Source organism: Sus scrofa, chromosome 13, assembly GCF_000003025.6.
Source record: "Sus scrofa isolate TJ Tabasco breed Duroc chromosome 13, Sscrofa11.1, whole genome shotgun sequence".
Classification (NCBI taxonomy): Eukaryota; Metazoa; Chordata; class Mammalia; order Artiodactyla; family Suidae; genus Sus; species Sus scrofa.
The window spans coordinates 132,459,899-132,479,261 of record NC_010455.5 but is presented as its reverse complement, the minus strand read 5'-3'; the positions used below and the strand labels follow the sequence as shown (position 1 = coordinate 132,479,261).

General features: G+C 35.9%; 1 protein-coding gene across 1 annotated transcript in view; it reads left to right on the top strand.

Annotated features, from left to right (window-relative positions):
• Positions 1-19,076, top strand: part of PPP1R2 (protein phosphatase 1 regulatory inhibitor subunit 2) — a 29,305-nt gene extending 10,229 nt beyond the window's left edge. Inside the window, exons 2-6 of the mRNA XM_021070085.1 lie at positions 5,442-5,549; positions 8,123-8,200; positions 8,731-8,825; positions 13,901-14,068; positions 16,621-19,076. Coding sequence (XP_020925744.1) covers positions 5,442-5,549; positions 8,123-8,200; positions 8,731-8,825; positions 13,901-14,068; positions 16,621-16,664 — 493 coding nt within the window. The 3' untranslated portion in view covers positions 16,665-19,076. The remainder of the gene's footprint in view (positions 1-5,441; positions 5,550-8,122; positions 8,201-8,730; positions 8,826-13,900; positions 14,069-16,620) is intronic.

The following is a 19,363-nucleotide window of genomic DNA, read 5'->3' as shown; positions in this document are numbered from 1 at the left end:
TCTATTAATTTCAATTTTTCTTTAAAAATTAGCATTATATTAAAATTGTCTATATTATGCAACTAAAGTTTATAAAGAAGAAAGCCTTTACCATTAAATATTTTACATAGCATGATAAAAAGAATAACTTAAATAATAATAAAAATAATACAGCCTCTGAAAATAAGTAAAATATAAAATGCATAAATTGGTTAAAAAATAGTGTAAATATATAAATATGTCCTCACAATTTGTTACATCTTATTGATTCTTATTGATTCTTCAATATAGGCATTACACCATTCTAGGTGATGTGATGAACAAGACGTTATAGACTTTACATTGTACCATGGAGGGAAATGGTTATTAATAATACAATTGTAGAACTGTATTATTTAATTGTACAGTGGCATTTTTTAATTATAATTATCATAAATTCTTTGATGGAGAGGAAATCAGAATCAGATCTAAGAAGACTTCAGCATTCCAAGAATGATGTCAAATGACCCCCTTCATGGTGGATTATGCACTTATTTACTATGAGATATATTTCTTCTCCAGAGTTTCCTTGTTTGTGTATCAATTGTAGATTTTTGGTGTGCAGTTATTCTGAAGTTTTGATATGAGTCTATATGTATATGAGATTGTTTTAAGTTGTTGTTCTCTTAATTGCAAGTTCATCTCCAGTGTCCTGCATTTGTACCCACCTCTTCTCATGATTTCTGATTTTGGTGGTATAATTGTGCATGGATGATTTCGTATCTTTACTATATATATACCTTTACTGGTGAGCCTTGTCATTTGTGGAATTTTTGTTTCCTGTTGCTCTCTTTTCTTTTCTGCCTAGAGAAGTTCCTTTAGTATTTGTTGTAAGGCTGGTTTAGTGTTGCTGAATTCTCTCAGCTTTTGCTTATCTTTGAAGGTTTTGACTTCTCCTTCAAATCTGAATGAGAGCCTTACTGGGTAGAGTAATCTTGGTTGGAGGTTTTTTCCTTTCATCACATGAAGTATATCATGCCACTCCCTTCTGGCCTGTAGAGTTTCTGCTGAAAAATCTGCTGATAACCTTATCAGGGTTCCCTTGTATGTTACTTGTTTCTTTTCCCTAGCTGTTTTCAAGATTTTCTCTTTGTCTTTAATTTTGGTCAGTTTGATTAATGTGTGTCTCAGTGTATTCCTCCTTGGGTTTATTTTATATGGTACTCATTGTGCTTCCTGGATTTTAGTGAGTGGTTCCTTTCCTATGTTAGGGAAGTTTTTGGCTGTTATCTCTTGGAATATTTTTTCTGTCTCCTTCTCTCTCTCTTCTCCTTCTGGCACCCCTATATTACAGATGTTGGAGCTTTTAACATTGTCCCAGAGTTCTCTGAGACTCTCTTCATTTGTTTTCAATCTTTTTTCTCTTTTCTGTTCTGCATCCGTAATTTCTTCTAATCTGTCCTCCACCTCGCTTATTCGTTCTTCTGCCTCCTGTATTCTGCTGTTAGCTGCTTCTAGTGAGTTTTTTTATTTCAGTTATTGTATTTTGCATCTCTTCTTGTTTAAGTTTTTTTTTTTTTTTTTTTTGCCACTTCTTGGGCCGCTCCCACGGCATATGGAGGTTCCCAGGCTAGGGGTCAAATCGGAGCTGTAGCCACTGGCCTACGCCAGAGCCACAGCAACACGGGATCCGAGCCACATATGCAACCTACACCACAGCTCACAGCAACGCTGGATCCTTAACCCACTGAGCAAGGGCAGGGATCGAACCCACAACCTCATGGTTCCTAGTTGGATTCGTTAACCACTGCTCCACGACAGGAACTCCCCTTGTTTAAGTTTTATATCTTGTATCTCTTTGCTCAGTGTTTCCTGTAAGTTATCCATCTTTGCCTCCAGTTTATTTTTGATGTCTTGCATCATCTTCAGGATCAACAATCTAAAGTCTTTTTCCTGGAGGCTGATTTTCTGGGGTTATGGTCCTCTGTCTTTCAATTTTTATAGGTTTTTGGTGTGGTGACCTTTTTACTGATAATAGAGTTGTAGCCTCTCTTACTTCTGGTGTCTGCCCCCCTTGTGGCTGAATTCAGTGTGGGGGCTTGCTGTAGGCTTCCTGATGGAAGGGGCTGATGCCTGGTAGGTGGAGCTGATTCTAATCCCTCTGGTGGGTGGGGCTTAGTCTCTGGATGGGATTAGAGGTGGCTGTGTGCCTGAGGGGTCTTTAGGCAGCCTGTTTACTGAGGGGCGGGGCTGTGATCCCACCGGGATTGTTGTTTGCCCTGGGGCTTCTCAGGGCTGACTGATGGGTGGGGCCACATTATCCCAAAATGTCCACCTCCAGAGAAAGGCAGCTGCTGAATATTCCTGAGAGCTTTGCTTTCAATGTCTGTCCCTCACAACAAGCCACATTCACCCCTGTTTTCCCAGGATGTCGTCCAAGAGCTGCAGTCAGGTTTGACCCAGATTCCTATGGAGACCTTGCTCTGCCCTGGGATTCAGTGCACGTGAAAGTCCATGTGTGCCTTTTAAGAATGGGGTCTCTGTTTCCCCCAGTCCTGTGGAGCTCCTGTGCACAAGCCCCACTGGCCTTCAATGCCATATGCTCTGGGGGCTCCTTCTCCCAGTGCCCGATCCCCACAGTTGAGGGTTTGTCGTGGGGCTCAGAACTCTCACTCCTGTAGGTGAGTCTCTGTGAACCAGTTAGTTTTCAGTCTGTGGAGCTTCCCACCCCGGAGGTATGGGGTTGTTTATATCGTGAAGTCAAGTCGCCCCTCCTACCTTGTGATGTGGCCTCCTCTTTTTCTTCTGGAGTAGGGTATCTTTTTTAAGGTTTCTGGTCCATTTGGGTGGAGATTGCTCAGCCTTTAGTTGTGAATTTTGTTGTTTTTAGGATAGAAGTTGAGCTCCAGTCCTTCTATTCGCCATCTTAATCCTCTCTCCCCTCTTTTAATATCTTTAATAGGAAATCTTATTAGGACTATTTGTTAATACAGCTTTTATGAAATTTTTACCTGTGCTTTTGTTTCTGATTCAGACTTAATTCTGGCTTCTCATTTCAGAGGCATTGCCAATACTTCTCTTAAAACTTGTCTGTGTCTTTAATTATCCTAATCAGAAGCTTCCTGATCATTTCTGCTATCTGAAATCTTTAGAAGTATATCTCTTTTCACTGTCGGTTTCCTCACATAGGATATGACCATGGGTAGACCTAATCATTTACTTTCTAAATTTATAGAAATTAGTAGAAAATAGAAGTATTTAGCAAAATACCTGAAACTGTAGATTTAATCAAATAGAATACTGATTGCTTCTTAGAAAAACTCATTCTATAGAAAATTATAAATTTTTCAAAATCATTTAAATTTTGAATCTTGCAGAGCAATCGCAGAAAGCATTCAGTACAAAAGCAATTTAAACATCTTTTCAGAATGCCCTATCTCAAACCATTCTCCCCATTGCTAAGTGATATATAGTTTTAGGACTTTTAATAAAACTTTAGATTTAAAAATCATAAAAACTCCATTTTATTATAATTTACATGTAGAGTAAATATCACCCAAGAGAGAATGTGTGTTGAACTTGACTGTAGTAACAGTAATGAAGCATAACAATATATACTGACAAAATTTAAGTTTGATTAGTTGGAAATTCAGATGAGTACCATGCCGAATGAATAAAACAGTTGTTTAAAGAAGAAATTTTATTTCTGTTCTATAAATTGAGTCATTATTTTTAGCTTCTCATAAGCTCTTAAGATTTTGACTTTTTCCTGAAGACATTAAATAAGCCATTAACAGAAAAAATAGTGTTTGAGTGAGTCCACTTATATGAGATAGCTAGAGTGGTCATAGATACAGAAAATGGAATGGTTGTTGCTGAGAAGTGGGAGTAGCAGATTAGTGTTCAATGGGCACAGAGTTTTAGTTGGGGAAGATGAAAAAGTTACAGAGATGGATATTGGTGATGGTTGCACAGTAATATAAGTGTATTTAGTGTCACAGCTATACATTTAAAAATTGTTAAAATGGTGAATTTTATGGTATGTATATTTTATAGCAATAAAAATATGAAGGAAAAAGGTGCTTAGTCTTAAATGGGGACACTGTGGGCCCTTTTGGGTAGAAAGCAAGAGAACATAAAGTCAGGCTCACCTGCCACGAGTGGGCACATACGATTTTTAAGGTGACTCAACATGGAGAAGAGATAATGATATTAAATTTTTAAGTATGTCATTCTTCAGGAGCATTTCAGGATCTGAGAATTGGTAGATTTAGAAATTGAAGATATCTGCATTAAAACTTCACCAATGTGGAGCAGATATGGAGAGAATGATTTGAATCTGTGTAAAATCAACATTAATTCTTTTGAAAGTAGTTTTATTTTCAAGTATATAACCAAGTTATACATTGTATATGTAACAGAATATTGTTGACTGGCAGAGAGGTCTTTGATGTGCTTTTAAATGAGTAGATAAACGTTTAATTATGGAGCACCGTAATAGTTGTATAAGTATTTTGTTAAATGGATATTGATGGATGTTCATAAAGCACTTACAAAGCATTTCTGTTTCTCTTAAGTAAATTTATCCCAGGTGATCTGAATACATCATTTCTCAGCAAACAATTATTTTTCTAGATTAAAAAAATCTAAGCTATAATTATGTGTACAACCTAAGTCTTTATTAATGGTATTTGAATTTAATGAGGTTTTCCTGATTCTTTTGATTGTTGTGAACACTGCTAAAAAAAATTAGGCCAAGGAAAATACTTCTGTTGTGTTTTTTTAATCAAACTATTAAAATTTTATAGTTGATCCCAAATCCTTAACTACTGCAATCAGGCAATGTGTCAATTCCATTTTTTGCTGTATTCTATAGGCCAGATGAAGATTAAATGCATAATATTTTTTGAATGCCTGGTGAAGAATCTGAATACCCCTCCTTATCCATAGGTTCCACATCCTCAGATACAAACAACCATGGATAAAAAAAATTTCAGAAAGTCTCAAAAAACAAAGCTTGAATTTGCTGTGTGCTGGCAACTACTTGTATAGCATTTATGTTGTATTTACAGCTACTTACATGCCATTTACATTGTATTAGGTATTATAAGTAATCTAGAGATAATTTATACAGGAGGATATGTGGAGGTTATATGCATATACTATGCCATTTTATAGAAAAGATTTGAGCATCCTTGGATTTTGGTATCTTCGCAGGTCCTGGAACCAATCCCCTGAGGATACCGAGGGAAAACTGTGATGTGTTTTAATGTGTGGGCACTAAGTATGCTATAAAGTATTTACTGACATTTTATTATAGTTATAGCTTTTACGCAAGTCAGTTTCTATTCCAAGAACATAGATGTAAAAATAGAAGTCAGATAGAAATTGAAATACGAGATTTGGATGTTTGTGAATTTTAGGTGTGTACATGTTTTTAATCTTTCACTACATTGAGGAAATTTTTTTTCTCTTTCTTTTAGTAAAAAATCCCAGAAGTGGGATGAAATGAACATCCTGGCGACATATCATCCAGCAGACAAAGACTATGGTTTAATGAAAATAGATGAACCTAGCACTCCTTACCATAGGTAATATTTTGTAGAAACCTTTCCTTTTTTGACTTGTTTCCATTTTGCATTTGACATGAGCTTCTGTATAACAGATGATTTGAATCTTTGTTTTTAATAGAAAGGAAAATGAAAATTGGGCTTGTTTGCTTTCTAAGTAGGTATCAGGGGCTTATGGATTCTCTTTGCAAAAAAAAAAAAAAAGTAACTACATATATGGTAACTCATTTTTAACCTTTTCAAAGGTCCTGGATATTTCTATGGTTTCATGTCTTTTTTTTTTGGCTGCATTAGCAGCATGTGGAAGTTCCCAGGCCAGGCATCCAACCTGTGCCACAGCAGATCCTTAACCTGCTGAGCCACCAAGGAACTTTCCCATGTTCTTATTAACTCACATGATATTATAGTTCATATAATTGCATTGTAATGGTTGGCAGTTTTGAGTCTTCCACAATTTCTTTTTGGCTGAGTCCACAGTGTGGAAGTTCCCAGGCCAGGAATTGAACCTGTGCCATAGCAACCTGAGCCACAGCAGTGACAGTGTTGGATGGATCCTTAACCTGTTGCACCACAAGAGAACTCCCACAGTTTTTTTTAATGCATTGAAAAATGATAGTGTGTGGCAGTAGTTACTATGAAGACAAAAATAATGCACCAATAAATACGAGAGGATGGAGATTCTAAATAAGAAGAAATAACCTAATTCAGATCATGTCCTAGACTGTGTTGAAAAAATACAGATTTTCAAGACCGAAAAATCTTATATTTGTCATTGAAGTAAGACAATATAAATACAGAAATTACTATTAGGTAAAGAAATTCTGTTTTAAGTCAACAGAGGAAACTTTGGAAGGTAATGAATTAACTTCATCGTAGCAAAAACAGTAAAAACAAGAATAAACGTGAAGATCTTGACAAGGGGAGGCGTTCCTGTTATGGCTCAGCAGGTTAAGAACCCAGCTAGTATCCATGTAGATACAGGTTCAATCCCTGGCCTTGCTCAGTGAGTTAAGGATCTGGCATTGCTCCAAGCTGTGTTGTAGGTTGCAGATGTGGCTCAGATTTGGCATTGCTGTGGCTGTGGTATAGGCTGCAGCCACAGCTCCAATTCAGTTCAAAACCCCTAGCCCAGAACCTTATGTATGCCATGTACTAGTGGAAAAAAAAAAAAAGCTACAAAAAAGAAAAAAAAGGAAAGAAAGAAAAAGAATATGACAAGGGGAGTAAGAAATAATGAAATAGGTGATATAGATACTGAAACTCAGTACTAATAAAACTTGAGGGAAGAAATAGATACAGCATTTATGTAAATGATTTTTTTTTTCTTTTTAGGGTGGCACTGCGGCGTATGGAGATTCCCAGGCTCAGGGTTGAATTGGAGCTGCAGCGGCTGGGCCCAGCCCCAGCCACAGCACTGGGATACTAGCCGCATCTGTGACCTACATACATCACAGCTCAAAGCAGCGCCACATCCTTAACCCACTGATGGAGGCCAGGAATTGAACCTGCTTCCTCATGAATACTAGTTGGGTTCATTACCACTGAGCCATGACAAGAACTCTGAAAATGATTCTTATTTTTCTTCTAAGTCATGGATATATACTTTAAAACATATCCTAAAACTTCTGTTATACCAGAAGCCAAAGTCAGTGCTTGCTTTCTTTTCAGTAAAGGTAGTAGACATCCTTATCTGTGTTGGTTGGAGATAACCATCCTAAAAAAATTAAGATCAAATATGATTCAAAAAAGTACCTGTTGCCATTATTTTAAACTGTTTATATTTTAAAATAAATATAACAATTTTTGCATTTATGTGGGGAGCAGATTTTTCATTAGAAGGCAGATTGGGAAAGCTAAATAGCTTTTAAACTTCCTCAGGCCTTAGGATCTAATTTTGTTATTTTACCTAACCTGTGTCTACATAGATTATTTGTCTCTTACCTTCAGGTTGATGTACAAATACACATTCTAAAACCATACAAGGGTTTTTTTTGCATTATTTATTCCCTCCCATTGGATAGACTAATTGAAGTGTGTTTCCCCTACCCCCCCCCCGATTATTCAGGTTTTCAGTATTTATGTATTTTTTCTTTTTTAATCATAGAAGACCTTTTTATTTTTTTTGTTTGTTTGTTTATTTATTTGTCTTTTTGCCTTTTCTTGAGCCGCTCCAGCGGCATATGGAGATTCCCAGGCTAGGGGTCTAATAGGAGCTGTAGCCGCCGGCCTACACCAGAGCCACAGCAACGTGGGATCCGAGCTGTGTCTGCAACCTACACCACAGCTCACGGCAACGCCAGATCCTTAACCCGCTGAGCAAGGGCAGGGACCGAACCCGCAACCTCATGGTTCCTGGTCGGATTCGTTAACCACTGAGCCATGACGGGAACTCCTAGAAGGCCTTTTTAAAATTGATGCTTTACTTTTAAATATTTGCATTGAATAGAAACTATTTAAAATTAAACTTCAAAGATGATGGTAGAGTCATAAATATATTGATAATTTTAGTCAGTAGAATTTTGTTTCTCTACCTCTTTTTTCTACTTGAAAAATTGTAGTTCAGGTATTAATTTATAATATGCTTGTCATCCTAGTATGGTGGGTGATGATGAAGATGCATTGAGTGACTCAGAAACCACTGAAGCCCTGTCCCCAGATATCTTAGCTAAGAAGTAAGTATTGATGATTATAAAGCATTTCCCTCATGCTGTTTTTAATTGTGCAGAGTTAAAGGCATCTTACTTTACTTGTATAAGTGTACATAAAAACAATGTGCTAAAATGAAGTTTATATAGATTTTTCATTGCAACTTTTATAGTCTTATTTCTAGGTTAAGATCAAGGTATGTAGAGGGCAGAACCTGGCACACAAATTCCCTATGTCATTTCCCCAGCAGGGGGAAGGTGTTGTTTGTTGGTTTTAATATCCTCCCACCCGGGTTTTTAAGATGGAAGTGAGAAAGGCAAAAATAAGTTGAAGAAGAAAACTATTCCTTTTCTGTTCATTGATTCTGCTACTTTCCACTCTTCCTGTTGTTTATTGGTTTCTATACCCATTCCAACTCTTTTTTTTTCTTCATCAGGTTAAAGCCAGCATATTCATGATATATAGGTGTTTTTATGAGACTCAAAAATTGAATAAGACCCACAACTAATAAGCTTATCATTGTGTTGATTTCTTTGTAAATTATTGTTGTACATAGATTAATTGCTGCTGAAGGCGCAGAGCCGAAGTACCGGGTTCATGAACAAGAAAGTAGTGGAGATGAGGATACTGACCTCTCACCTGAAGAACAAGGTAGGTTATTCTTTTACTGTTCTTAGCATTATGCTAATAATTTTTGCTAAAATAAATCCATTATTTGAAAGATTATCAAGTGATTTTCCTTTTGAGGAAGTGGATGGTGGGATATTAGGGAGCAACATTTTTATAATTCAGATTCTGTTTGTGTGGGTTTATTGTATAATAAGTTTTGTCCCCCTGGTTTCAAGAAAATTAATTATATTGGAGTTCCTTGGTGGCTTAGCTAGTTAAGGATCCAGCATTGTCACTGCTATGGCATGGGTTACACTCTGTTGTGTAAGCATAGCCAAAAAAAAAGAGAAAACTGTAGGTATTCATTTCTTTGTACCAAGCATTTACTCTATACCAGGAAGATGCTTAGTGAATATTTATTTAAATGTTTAGAGTCATTTAGTGTTTGGATGATCTTAAAGCGGATAGCAGTGAGACCTAATTTCCCATTTGCTTATGCTTTTTCTATATTAAGACAGTGGTGACACCAAATAAATCAAGATGGTCAGACTTGGAGTAAATTTTTTTATTAGGTCCCATTGAACAAAACAGTAGTGTCATAGGAAAGGAGATAAAGATAACCCTCTAAACAACGATAGAAGAGGCTCTTTTAGCCATTATGGGGCATACATAGTTAAGGCATTGCTACCTATTCATTGTTTCTGTTTTTACAAGTAATAATGGTTATCTGCAGAGGTAAGGAAAGAAGGAAGATATTTTACCTTCTTGCTTTTTTTGAGCATTTTGAACCGTGTGAACGTATAATCTCAAGAATTAGGAGTTCCTGTTGTGACTCAGAGGGTTAAGGACCTGATGTTGTCTCTGTGAGGATGCAGGTTTGATCCCTGGCCTTGCTCAGTGGGTTAAGGATCTGTCATTGTCACAAGCTGTAGCATAGGTTGCACGTGTGGCTGTGGCATAGGCTGCAGCTACAGCTCCAGTTTGACCCCAGCCTGGGAACTTCCATATGCCACAGGTGCGGCTATAAAAAGAAAAAGGAAAAAATGGCAATTAAAAATTGTCCAAGCCTATGTATAGGAAAAAAGATGCAATAAAAACACCCTCACAAAAAGGAAAAAGAAAACAGACATTCGTGTACTTGAAGCTTTGAAACATCAGAACTACCTGTACTGTAAAAGAAGTTTAGAAACCTTAGAACTAAGATTCTGAATATTTGCTGGTTTACTGTCAGGGTCTTTGTCATGTGTAGCTGCAGAGGTACAATTTGCTATTCTTTCCTCTTTAGAATATAGTTTATTGAATAAACTGAGAAATTTTACATATAGCATGATCTCAGATTGTATTATATAGATCTTCTACCCTCGGTGACTTCCTTATTTTCCCCAAATATACCCCAAAAGGGCTTTGAAAAGGGTTTCAGATAGAAATTGTTTCTAGAGTTTAATTCATTATTCTCTAAAAACGTGCTCTATTTGCGAATGGGGATTTTTTTTTTTTGTATTTTTAAGTTCATTGATTTTTAAGTATAGTTGATTTACCGTGTTGTGATGATTTCTTTTGTACAACAAAGTAATTCAGTTATACATATACACACAGCCGTTCTTTTTCAGATTCTTTTCAAGAACAGGGAATTTTTTTTAACTTCTTTCTCTGTCTTCATTAGGTATTTTTCCCTCAAATTTTAGTTCCATGAATTAGCCAGCAGGGGGAGCTGTTACACTAGTCGGAGTTTTCATTAGTTCCGTGCCCACTAGTAGAGCTCCTGATACAGGTGTTTGTTGTTTTTAAACAAATTGCATGTTTGAGCATCCTTGTTTATTGACAGAAATTCTTAGAAGATTTTATCTTGTAAGTAGCAGCATAACAAAATACTGACTATGGAGTCAGTATAAGTTATGTCACTTCAGATATATCACTTAACCTAATTGCTTGATTTCTCTCTCAGTTTCCTCATTTTTAAATTTCGGGGCTATAAAAATATTTAGAATCATTGTTGAGCATTATGAGATAAAGAATTAAAAGCACCTTAGCACTGATTCTGGCATATTATAAATACTCAATAAACATTAACTTTTAATAACTTAAAATAATTGGTATATTCTCCATCATATTATTTTGTATAACAGTACAAGAAAGTATAAAAAAGATAATTCACTTGTCAAGTTCACATGGGTAGTTGGTTATTATTAGAACTGAGCCTGAAACCTGAGTTTTTGGACTCTATGCAAGAAGGTTGAGACCACTTGTGTTAACAGCTTTCTACAAAATGAATCCATTGCATATTTTTAAGTTATATAATATATTTTTAGTATTAAAAAACTAAAATACAGCTATAACAAACAAAACCAAATTTAATATCACTGAGAATTAAAAACAAGTAATTTTCTTAGGCTATAAGTATAATTGACAAAAGAAACATATTGTAATAACTCCTAGGAATAAGAAGCTGCAAATTAAAAGTACCATGGTGCTTTTCTTTACTTTCAGATCAACAAAAATTAAAAAGAATGAAAATTTCCCTTTTGGTGTGACTATGGAGAAATAAGTTATTCATATATGGTTGCTGGGCCTGAAAAATGTTTTGACTTTTCCAGAGGGCAATATAGCAACTATATAGCAATCAAAGCCAAAAACTTTAAAATGACACCCTTTGATCTAGAAATTCAATTTCTTAGGGTTTATTTCAGTATTTCTCAAACATTTTTGACCAAGTCCCACTCAATATACACGCATAAATAAAATTACAAAAATTAAAATTTCATGAAACAGGACTGTACTATTTGTAATACATTCCACTTTATGTCATTTCTTTAACATGCTGGTTATGACTTACTAAAGGGTTATAAGGCACATTTTGAAAAGCAGTAACCAGTTGTTGAGAAACTAATAGAACAAAGCACAAAAGCGTATATACAGTTGACCTTTGAGCACCCTGGGTTCGAAGTGTGTAGGTCCACTTACACATGGATTTTTTTTTTTTCTTTTTCACTGAACACCTCCAACAGCACTATATGATTTGTAGTATCTGGTTGAATACACAGATTTAGAACTGTGAATATGAAGGGCCAACTGTAGAGTGGATTTCAACTGTGAGGAGGGTAGGTGCTCCTAACTCCTACATTGTTCAACGTTCAACTGTATATTACATCATAAAACTATGAAAATGCAAAGAGGGAAACTGGAAACCTTTGACAAAGATAGGGGATTTTATAACTCATTACTTTGTAACCTTTTTTTTTTTTTAATACCCTTTTATTTTTATTTTATTTTATTTTATTTTTTTTGTCTTTTTGCCATTTCTTGGGCCGCTCCCGCGGCATATGGAGGTTCCTAAGCTAGGGGTCAAATTGGAGTTGTAGCCACTGGCCTACGCCAGAGCCACAGCAACGCGGGATCCGAGCCACATAGGCAGCCTACACCACAGCTCACGGCAACACCAGATCCTTAACCCCCTGAGCAAGGCCAGGGATCGAATCCGAAACTTCATGGTTCCTAGTGGGATTTGTTAATCACTGCGCCACAACGCGAACTCCATGTAACCTTTTAAAAATTATATCAATCTGCTATGTATGTGGCAGAATTTTACTATATCTTTATATATTTTATTGTGTAAACTCTAGATCATTTTAAGAGTGGGAGGGTCACTATTATAATTCCATCAGACAGTAGATATAAACCGAGATTTCCAGGGACATGGTCATTTTAACTATATAGTAAGTGAGAAAACAGCATACACAACAACATAAGATTGATTTTTAGAAAAAAATCTCTAGTCATAAAATATTAATGATAATTTCTGAGTAAGGAAATTGAATGTTTTAAGTTTCTACCATTTTTTCAGTTGTGTTAGTTTGTTTTGGTTTGGTTTGGTTTTTGGTTTTTTTGGCTGCACCCAAAGCATATGGAAGATCCCAGGCCAGGGATCGAATCTGAGCTGCGGCTGCAACCTATGCCACAGCTGTAGCAATACCAGGTCCTTAAAATCCACTGTGCCACAGCAGCAACTCCTCTACCATTTTTTAAAAGTTTCATTAAAAAGAGCGTGTATTTTTTGTAATGACAAAAAGTCTTACCTTTTTAGTAAATATATCTGGTATCAGAGACATGTAGAAACTTTTTTTTTTTTTAGGTCCGCACTTGCAGCATGTGAAAGTTCCCAGGCTAGGGGTTGACTTGGAACTGTAGCCACCAGTCTACACCACAGCCACAGCAATGCTGGATCCTTAACCTACTGAGTGAGGCCAGAGATCAGATCCGAATCCTCATGGAATACTAGTTGCGTTCATTGCTGCTGAGCCACAATGGGAACTCCTTTTTGGCTCTTTTTTAATATTGGCTTTTGCATTATCTGGAAGTCATCACTAAAAATTTAGTGATGAAGATTTGTTTTTTTTATTTTAATTTTACTTCCTTCTACAATATGGTACTCTGAAAGAGTAAAGCAAATCACAAAATTAACTTATAAATCGGGATGAAGACAGGTGCCTGGCAAGATCTTGGTAGTTTGAAACAAATGTTTATGAGATGATGATATGGATGTTGATCTTGGAACTTTCCTTCCCCCAGCCCAAATAGAGGCTGAAAAGTGACTTGATAGGTAGTGACAGTATGACTGTAAATGCTTGTTTTTAAAACATAAATAAGTATAGATGATAATAAAAGCTTAGAAATATTGAGAAAGTACTTTGAATAGCCGTATTCTGAGAAATTTCTCTATGCCTTTTTGGCCCTTTTTTTGGCTGCACTTGCAGCATGTGGATGGTCCCAGGCCAGGGATCAACCCCATGCCACAGCAGCAACCATGTGCATGTACATACATGCAGGCTTTATATATTGTGATATTATAGTTTGCCTTTTTTTCCATTCAACTCTATCTGGAGAATTTTCCTGTATTTTTAAGTTTTCTTCACAAATATAACTACCAATGGCTCTTACTTCTAGTCTCCCATTAGGATGTACTTGAACCATCTAAGGCAAAGGTTGGTAAACCTTTTTCTATAAAGGGCCAAATAGTAAATATTTTAGGTTTTGTGGGCCATTATGTTCTCTATTGCATCTATTCAACTCTACCATTGAGCACAAAAGCAGCCTTAAGACCTATTTTTTGTATCTTGTAGAAAAAAAGCGACAGTTTGAAATGAAAAGGAAACTTCACTACAATGAAGGACTGAATATTAAATTAGCTAGACAATTAATTTCAAAAGACCTACATGATGATGAGGAGGATGAAGAAATGTCAGAGACTGCAGCTGGAGAAAGCATGAATACAGAAGAATCAAATCAAGGTTAGATGTTTTAAAATTATCATTGAGACTCTTGTGATCCTTTGTGCCTAAATAATGTACTTTATTTTGCTTGAAACTTTTAAGAACCCTAGAAAATTTTGCTAAAATTTAGTTTTTATGCCAAGAGTTTCAAAAGTTTCAGTGCCTTTTGGCCAGTTTCAAAATAATAAGGTTTTTGTGCTCAAGAGTTGATTTAAGACCCTACGTTAATGTTATATGTCTATGTTGTTTGGTTTACTTGGCTTTAAGCAATGATGTTTTGTCTTCATATTAAGCTGTACTTTGTTTTTAATGTTTCAGATCATATTTTATCTGTCATAACAATGTAAATTAAGGTTTAAACTTTTTAAAGAAACGTGTTTGTAGTATGAAAGATTTGTTTTACCTTCCCTTTAGGTATAAGTACATCGTATTTCTCCGGTGTTGATTCTGTTGACTGTTAGGTAGACAGGTTACTTGGTCGATTTTGTTTGCTTTGTTTTTAAGTCTCAGACAGCCAGCCCCTGCAGCCTACCAGTCCTTGATCAGTCATAGGAAATTGATTTTATTTATTTGTTTTTAATAAGCTGTTATTCTGGCATTGGATACAGGTGGAGCTTCTATACCACGAACACAATTTTTTTTGCCCATCTACATACCCTGGGCTATAAACTAATGCTTTTTAGGAGAGATGTAACTCACTTTTATATGTTGTGGCTTGGATGGTTAAGTCTTATGAAAGTAAATAATTATTATTGTTGTGGTAAACACATATGAAATATAAGTGATTTTATGGTAGAACCTGATGACTGTCTTATTATGTCAGGATTACAATATTTTTTGTTATTCCATGTTATGCTTTTGCCTTTCAGTTTGTTTCATATAGCACTTCCATTTTTTTCACTGTAGTCTGTTTAGCTTATATTTAACTTGAAGAAACTTTATCTTGAGTAATTATTATTACATGTTTCTCTTCTCTTTCTTTAAATTTATTATCCCTTTTTAGGTGACCTGTCTCCTAGTTGGTCCTTGTTTCCCTACTGTATATAGCTCGGTAACTTCTTTGGATGTATTCAAAGTAAAATGTTTGATTATAACTTTTCATCAATTTCTACTCAGACTTAAGAGTGACTTTTAGCACTGGGAATACCATTCATTTGCCACTGGAAAGGGGATTTCTTTTTAAGCCACAGCTTTTGAAAAATGATTCTGGCTTTTGTCTATATCTCTGCCTGTAAAAACATTAGATTTCACAGATTTAATGCATAAATACATTTTTTTCGTTTAAGTATAATAATATATGGTTAAAATTTACATTAGCTCAATGCCTGATTTTTTTTTTTTTTCTTCAGTGGAGATGAAGTGCTCCTTACAGGTGGAATGTATCCTATTTAGCTTCAATAAAGTCCACAAAGGAGTTCCCATTGTGGTTCAGCAGTAATGAACCCAACTAGTATCCATGAGGACATGGGTTCGATCCCTGCCCTTACTCAGTGGGTTAAGGATCCAGTGTTGCTGTGAGCTGTGGTATAGGTCGCAGATGCAGCTAGGATCTGGTGTTGCTGTGGCTGTGTGTAGGCCAGCAGCTATAGCTCCAATTTGACCCCTAGCCTGGGAACTTCTATATGCCACAGGTGCAGCCCCCCCCCCCTCAAAAAAAGGTCCACAGAGGATCCAGTGTTGTCACTGCAGTAGGTGGGTCACTGCTGTGGCATGGGTTTGACCCCTGGCCTAGGAACTTATACATGCCGTGGGCAGGGCCAGAAAAAGTCCACAGAGACAGAAAAGACTACATAATAGAGCATAGGGAAGAAAGTCCCTTATTTACATTCTGACTTTTTTGGAACCTTAAAATTTTTTTGCCAGGTTTTGAAATCTCCAGGTTCTATAGAACCCATTACTTAGCTCCCAGGCTAGGGATGGTACCAGAGCTGCAAATGCTGGCCTATGCCACAGCAGCAGCACTGTGGGATCTGATTCATATGTTCAGCTTACACCATAGTTCACGGCTATGCCAGATCCTTAACTCACTGAGTGAGACCAGGGATTGAAACCATGTCCTCATGGATCATGGGTGCTAGTCAGGTTTGTTACCGCTGAGCCATTACAGAAACTCTGGAACCCATTACTTTTTCATCATTGTCTTTCTCTTCTCTCCTATACTCGTGCCCGGCCTTACCTTTTTTTGTTTTTTTTATAAAAAGAAATGTGGTATGTTTAGACTCTGAGGAATATTTTATAATTTTGATATCATAAATGCAAATCTTTTCATAGCTTTGGATTTTTGAGTTGTAAAAAACTCATAGCTATCCACCTGTGATTTATTCACAGAAGTGTTCAATCTGAAACCTATTTGTTCTACCACTAAGTAGATGCACCTCTTCAGAATTTTTAGAGGGTATACAGATTCTGTCATATCATACTAGTTAGTCTGCATGGAATATACCTTACCTATTTTTTAGATCTTTCTATTTATCATCCATGGCAGTGGGAGGGAACTTTAGCTCAGGTAGTTGTTTTGGCAGTACTCAGCAAATTATGTTGCCGTTTTGTTTTTGTTTTTATCTTTGCAGGATCTGCAAGTGACCAACTGCAAAACAAATCACAGAGTTCATAGAAGAGATTTGCTCAACACTGTAATTGCCACATACAAACCCTGTTACTATAATATACTGCTTCTTGTTCTCTACAATTCATGACTTAAGTACCAAAATGCATACCAGTTATTATATATTGCCAATAATTAAATAACTTTAGAGACTAATTAGACTGAAAATGCCTAATTGATACATATATTCTTGTGCCTAATACTTCACCACAAATACAGTATAGTGTCATCAGTGCAGTCCAAAACTATATTACTTTTGTAAGAACACTGGCTAATTTGTATCAGATATGTAGCTTTTTATGTTTTAGAAGTTATCTTGGGTGGTGAGGGGATCTAATTTATTTTCTTCACTTCTAGATGTGATAGCTCTTATAAAAAGTTGAGTTTTATTAAAAATCAAAATCCATTTGGAACAACCGATCATACGCTGATAGATATTCAGTTTGAAAAGTATTTTAACACATGCCCTTCTGTTTAATTGAAAAGGATTATAAGAGTTACAGTTGCATTTCTGGCATACTGTCTTTAAAGTTCCTGTTGAGTTTCTTTTATGTTTAAAGGAAAGGATTAAACTTTATCTCATCAAAACTAGCTGTTTCCAAAAATAAATTATCAGGTTAAACTTGCTCTAACGTCTGCTCTTACTTTTTGTGTACACTCCATGGGCAGACTTCAGATCAGTTTTTAAATACATATGATATAGTCTCCACATTCCCTTTGTATACCTGTCTAAATCTCCCGCCTTTGTTTCTTACTCCTTTCCACATATACGCACACAATCCTTTACCTTTATAAAGGGTCATAAAGATTGTCATGATTTTAGTAACTTTTCCTTCTCTCACATATCCTGTCATTTGCTACAACAATGAAATCTTATTTTGACTATCAATGCCTATTGGTTTTTCTAATACATGGAGAAAATAGATTGAATAGCAGCAGTACTATAGATGGGAAATACAATTCAACTGTGGATTTCTACAGTTCTCTGATTTACAGCTTGCTAGTTAAAGTGCTATTATTAGTTTATTGTTTGACTTAATTAGACCTTAGAAAAACAACTGAGAGTTTTTATTTTTTGCATGATGAGAGAATTGTGTGTAACCAGTGATGATAGTTCCTAAATGTATAGACAGAAGTAATTCTGAACACATTTTAATTTAAAAACTTTAAATAGTCCCTGCTTTAAGGGAAAATGATAATGTATACTATGACAAATGTACTTTATTCTTTTAACACAGTAAGATTTGGACTTTTTCCCCTGAAATGAAGTGCAGTTCCTATATATCTTGGTTTAGTGATGGTTTCATTTCCAGTCAATTATTTGTGTCTTAATTTTTTTGTTAGCACCAAAAGAATTCATTATATGAACAGACTTTTAAAATAACTTCTGTATATTGTGTATATGAATTGGCTTTTATTCAACAGCTTATCTTCCACTTGCAAGTTTATGGAAATATCAATATGTCAAAATAAATAAAAAGTGGGAGAATCCTTTGCTGTTAGAAGAATGTTTTTATTTTGAATGTCTTTTTTTTTAAACGGGATCCAATCAGTACTTCTGAACTGCAGGTACAGTATTCTAAAACATGTTAGCTAGTAATACCACTGATTTATAAAGAAAGCAGTGTTTATCTCTGCTTTCTGAATTTAGAATGTTGAGGTATTCTTACCTGTTTAAACCTATTTGGGTGTATTTAAGCTCATAAATGTGTATGTTCATGCACACAGACCTCTGTTTCTAGTTTTCTCATTTCAAGTTCTTAGACTGTATCCACATGCTCTTTAGTTGTAGAAATAGCTGCTGTACATTGAAGGAAAGGTAAGACCTTTAACAACTGATCCTTTTGGTGTACAAACTCTTTCTTGAAAAATCACAGGTGAACTCTCATTTCTGCTTTCAGGAGGTAGGTAGTTATCTTAGAGGAATAAGACATGACGTATAGCATGCTCAGTAGGATTTTAGATGGTCACATGAAACTGTTTTCATTATCATGAGTTCTTAATTGACATGGTATTGAACTGTACCCAAAAAGATGAACTTTGGAGTTCCCATCGTGGCTCAGTGGTTAACGAATCTGACTAGGAACCATGAGGTTGTGGGTTTGATCCCTGGCCTCGATCAGTGAGTTAAGGATCTGGTGTTGCCGTGAGCTGTGGTGTAGGTCACAGACGCAGCTCGGATCTGGCATGGCTGTGGCTGTGGCGTAGGCCGGTGGCTATAGCTCCGATTAGACCCCTAGCCTGGGAACTTCCGTATTCCGTGGGTGCGGCCCTAAAAGGGACAAAAGACAAAAAAAAAAAAAAAAAAGAACTTTTATGACTCAAGTTAGGTTTTTCTGTGGAAAAAGCTGTCAATGTTCAATTCTAGCCAAAGTCGACTTAACTTTTAAATCAGTATCATTTTTCTGCTTAACTCTTCCGGTGTCATCTTTTCTGTTTATTCATTTTTCAATCTGAAACTCAGCAGTGATGCTCTTTATAACCTGCATATAAGGGTATTAAAGTGATTGTAAAAATAATTTTAAATTGAAGATTAAAGGAAAGTGCCGCTTTTCCTTAGACTTTTTGTTTTGTTTACACTTTTTTCCTTTTAAATTAGTACACTAACCATATTGTAATAAAATTCAGTCATATGACAGTTGCTTGTGTGTGGATTTTATTTTCTTGCTACCCAGCTACCTCAGGAGTATCTCATGGGCTAAGTGTTC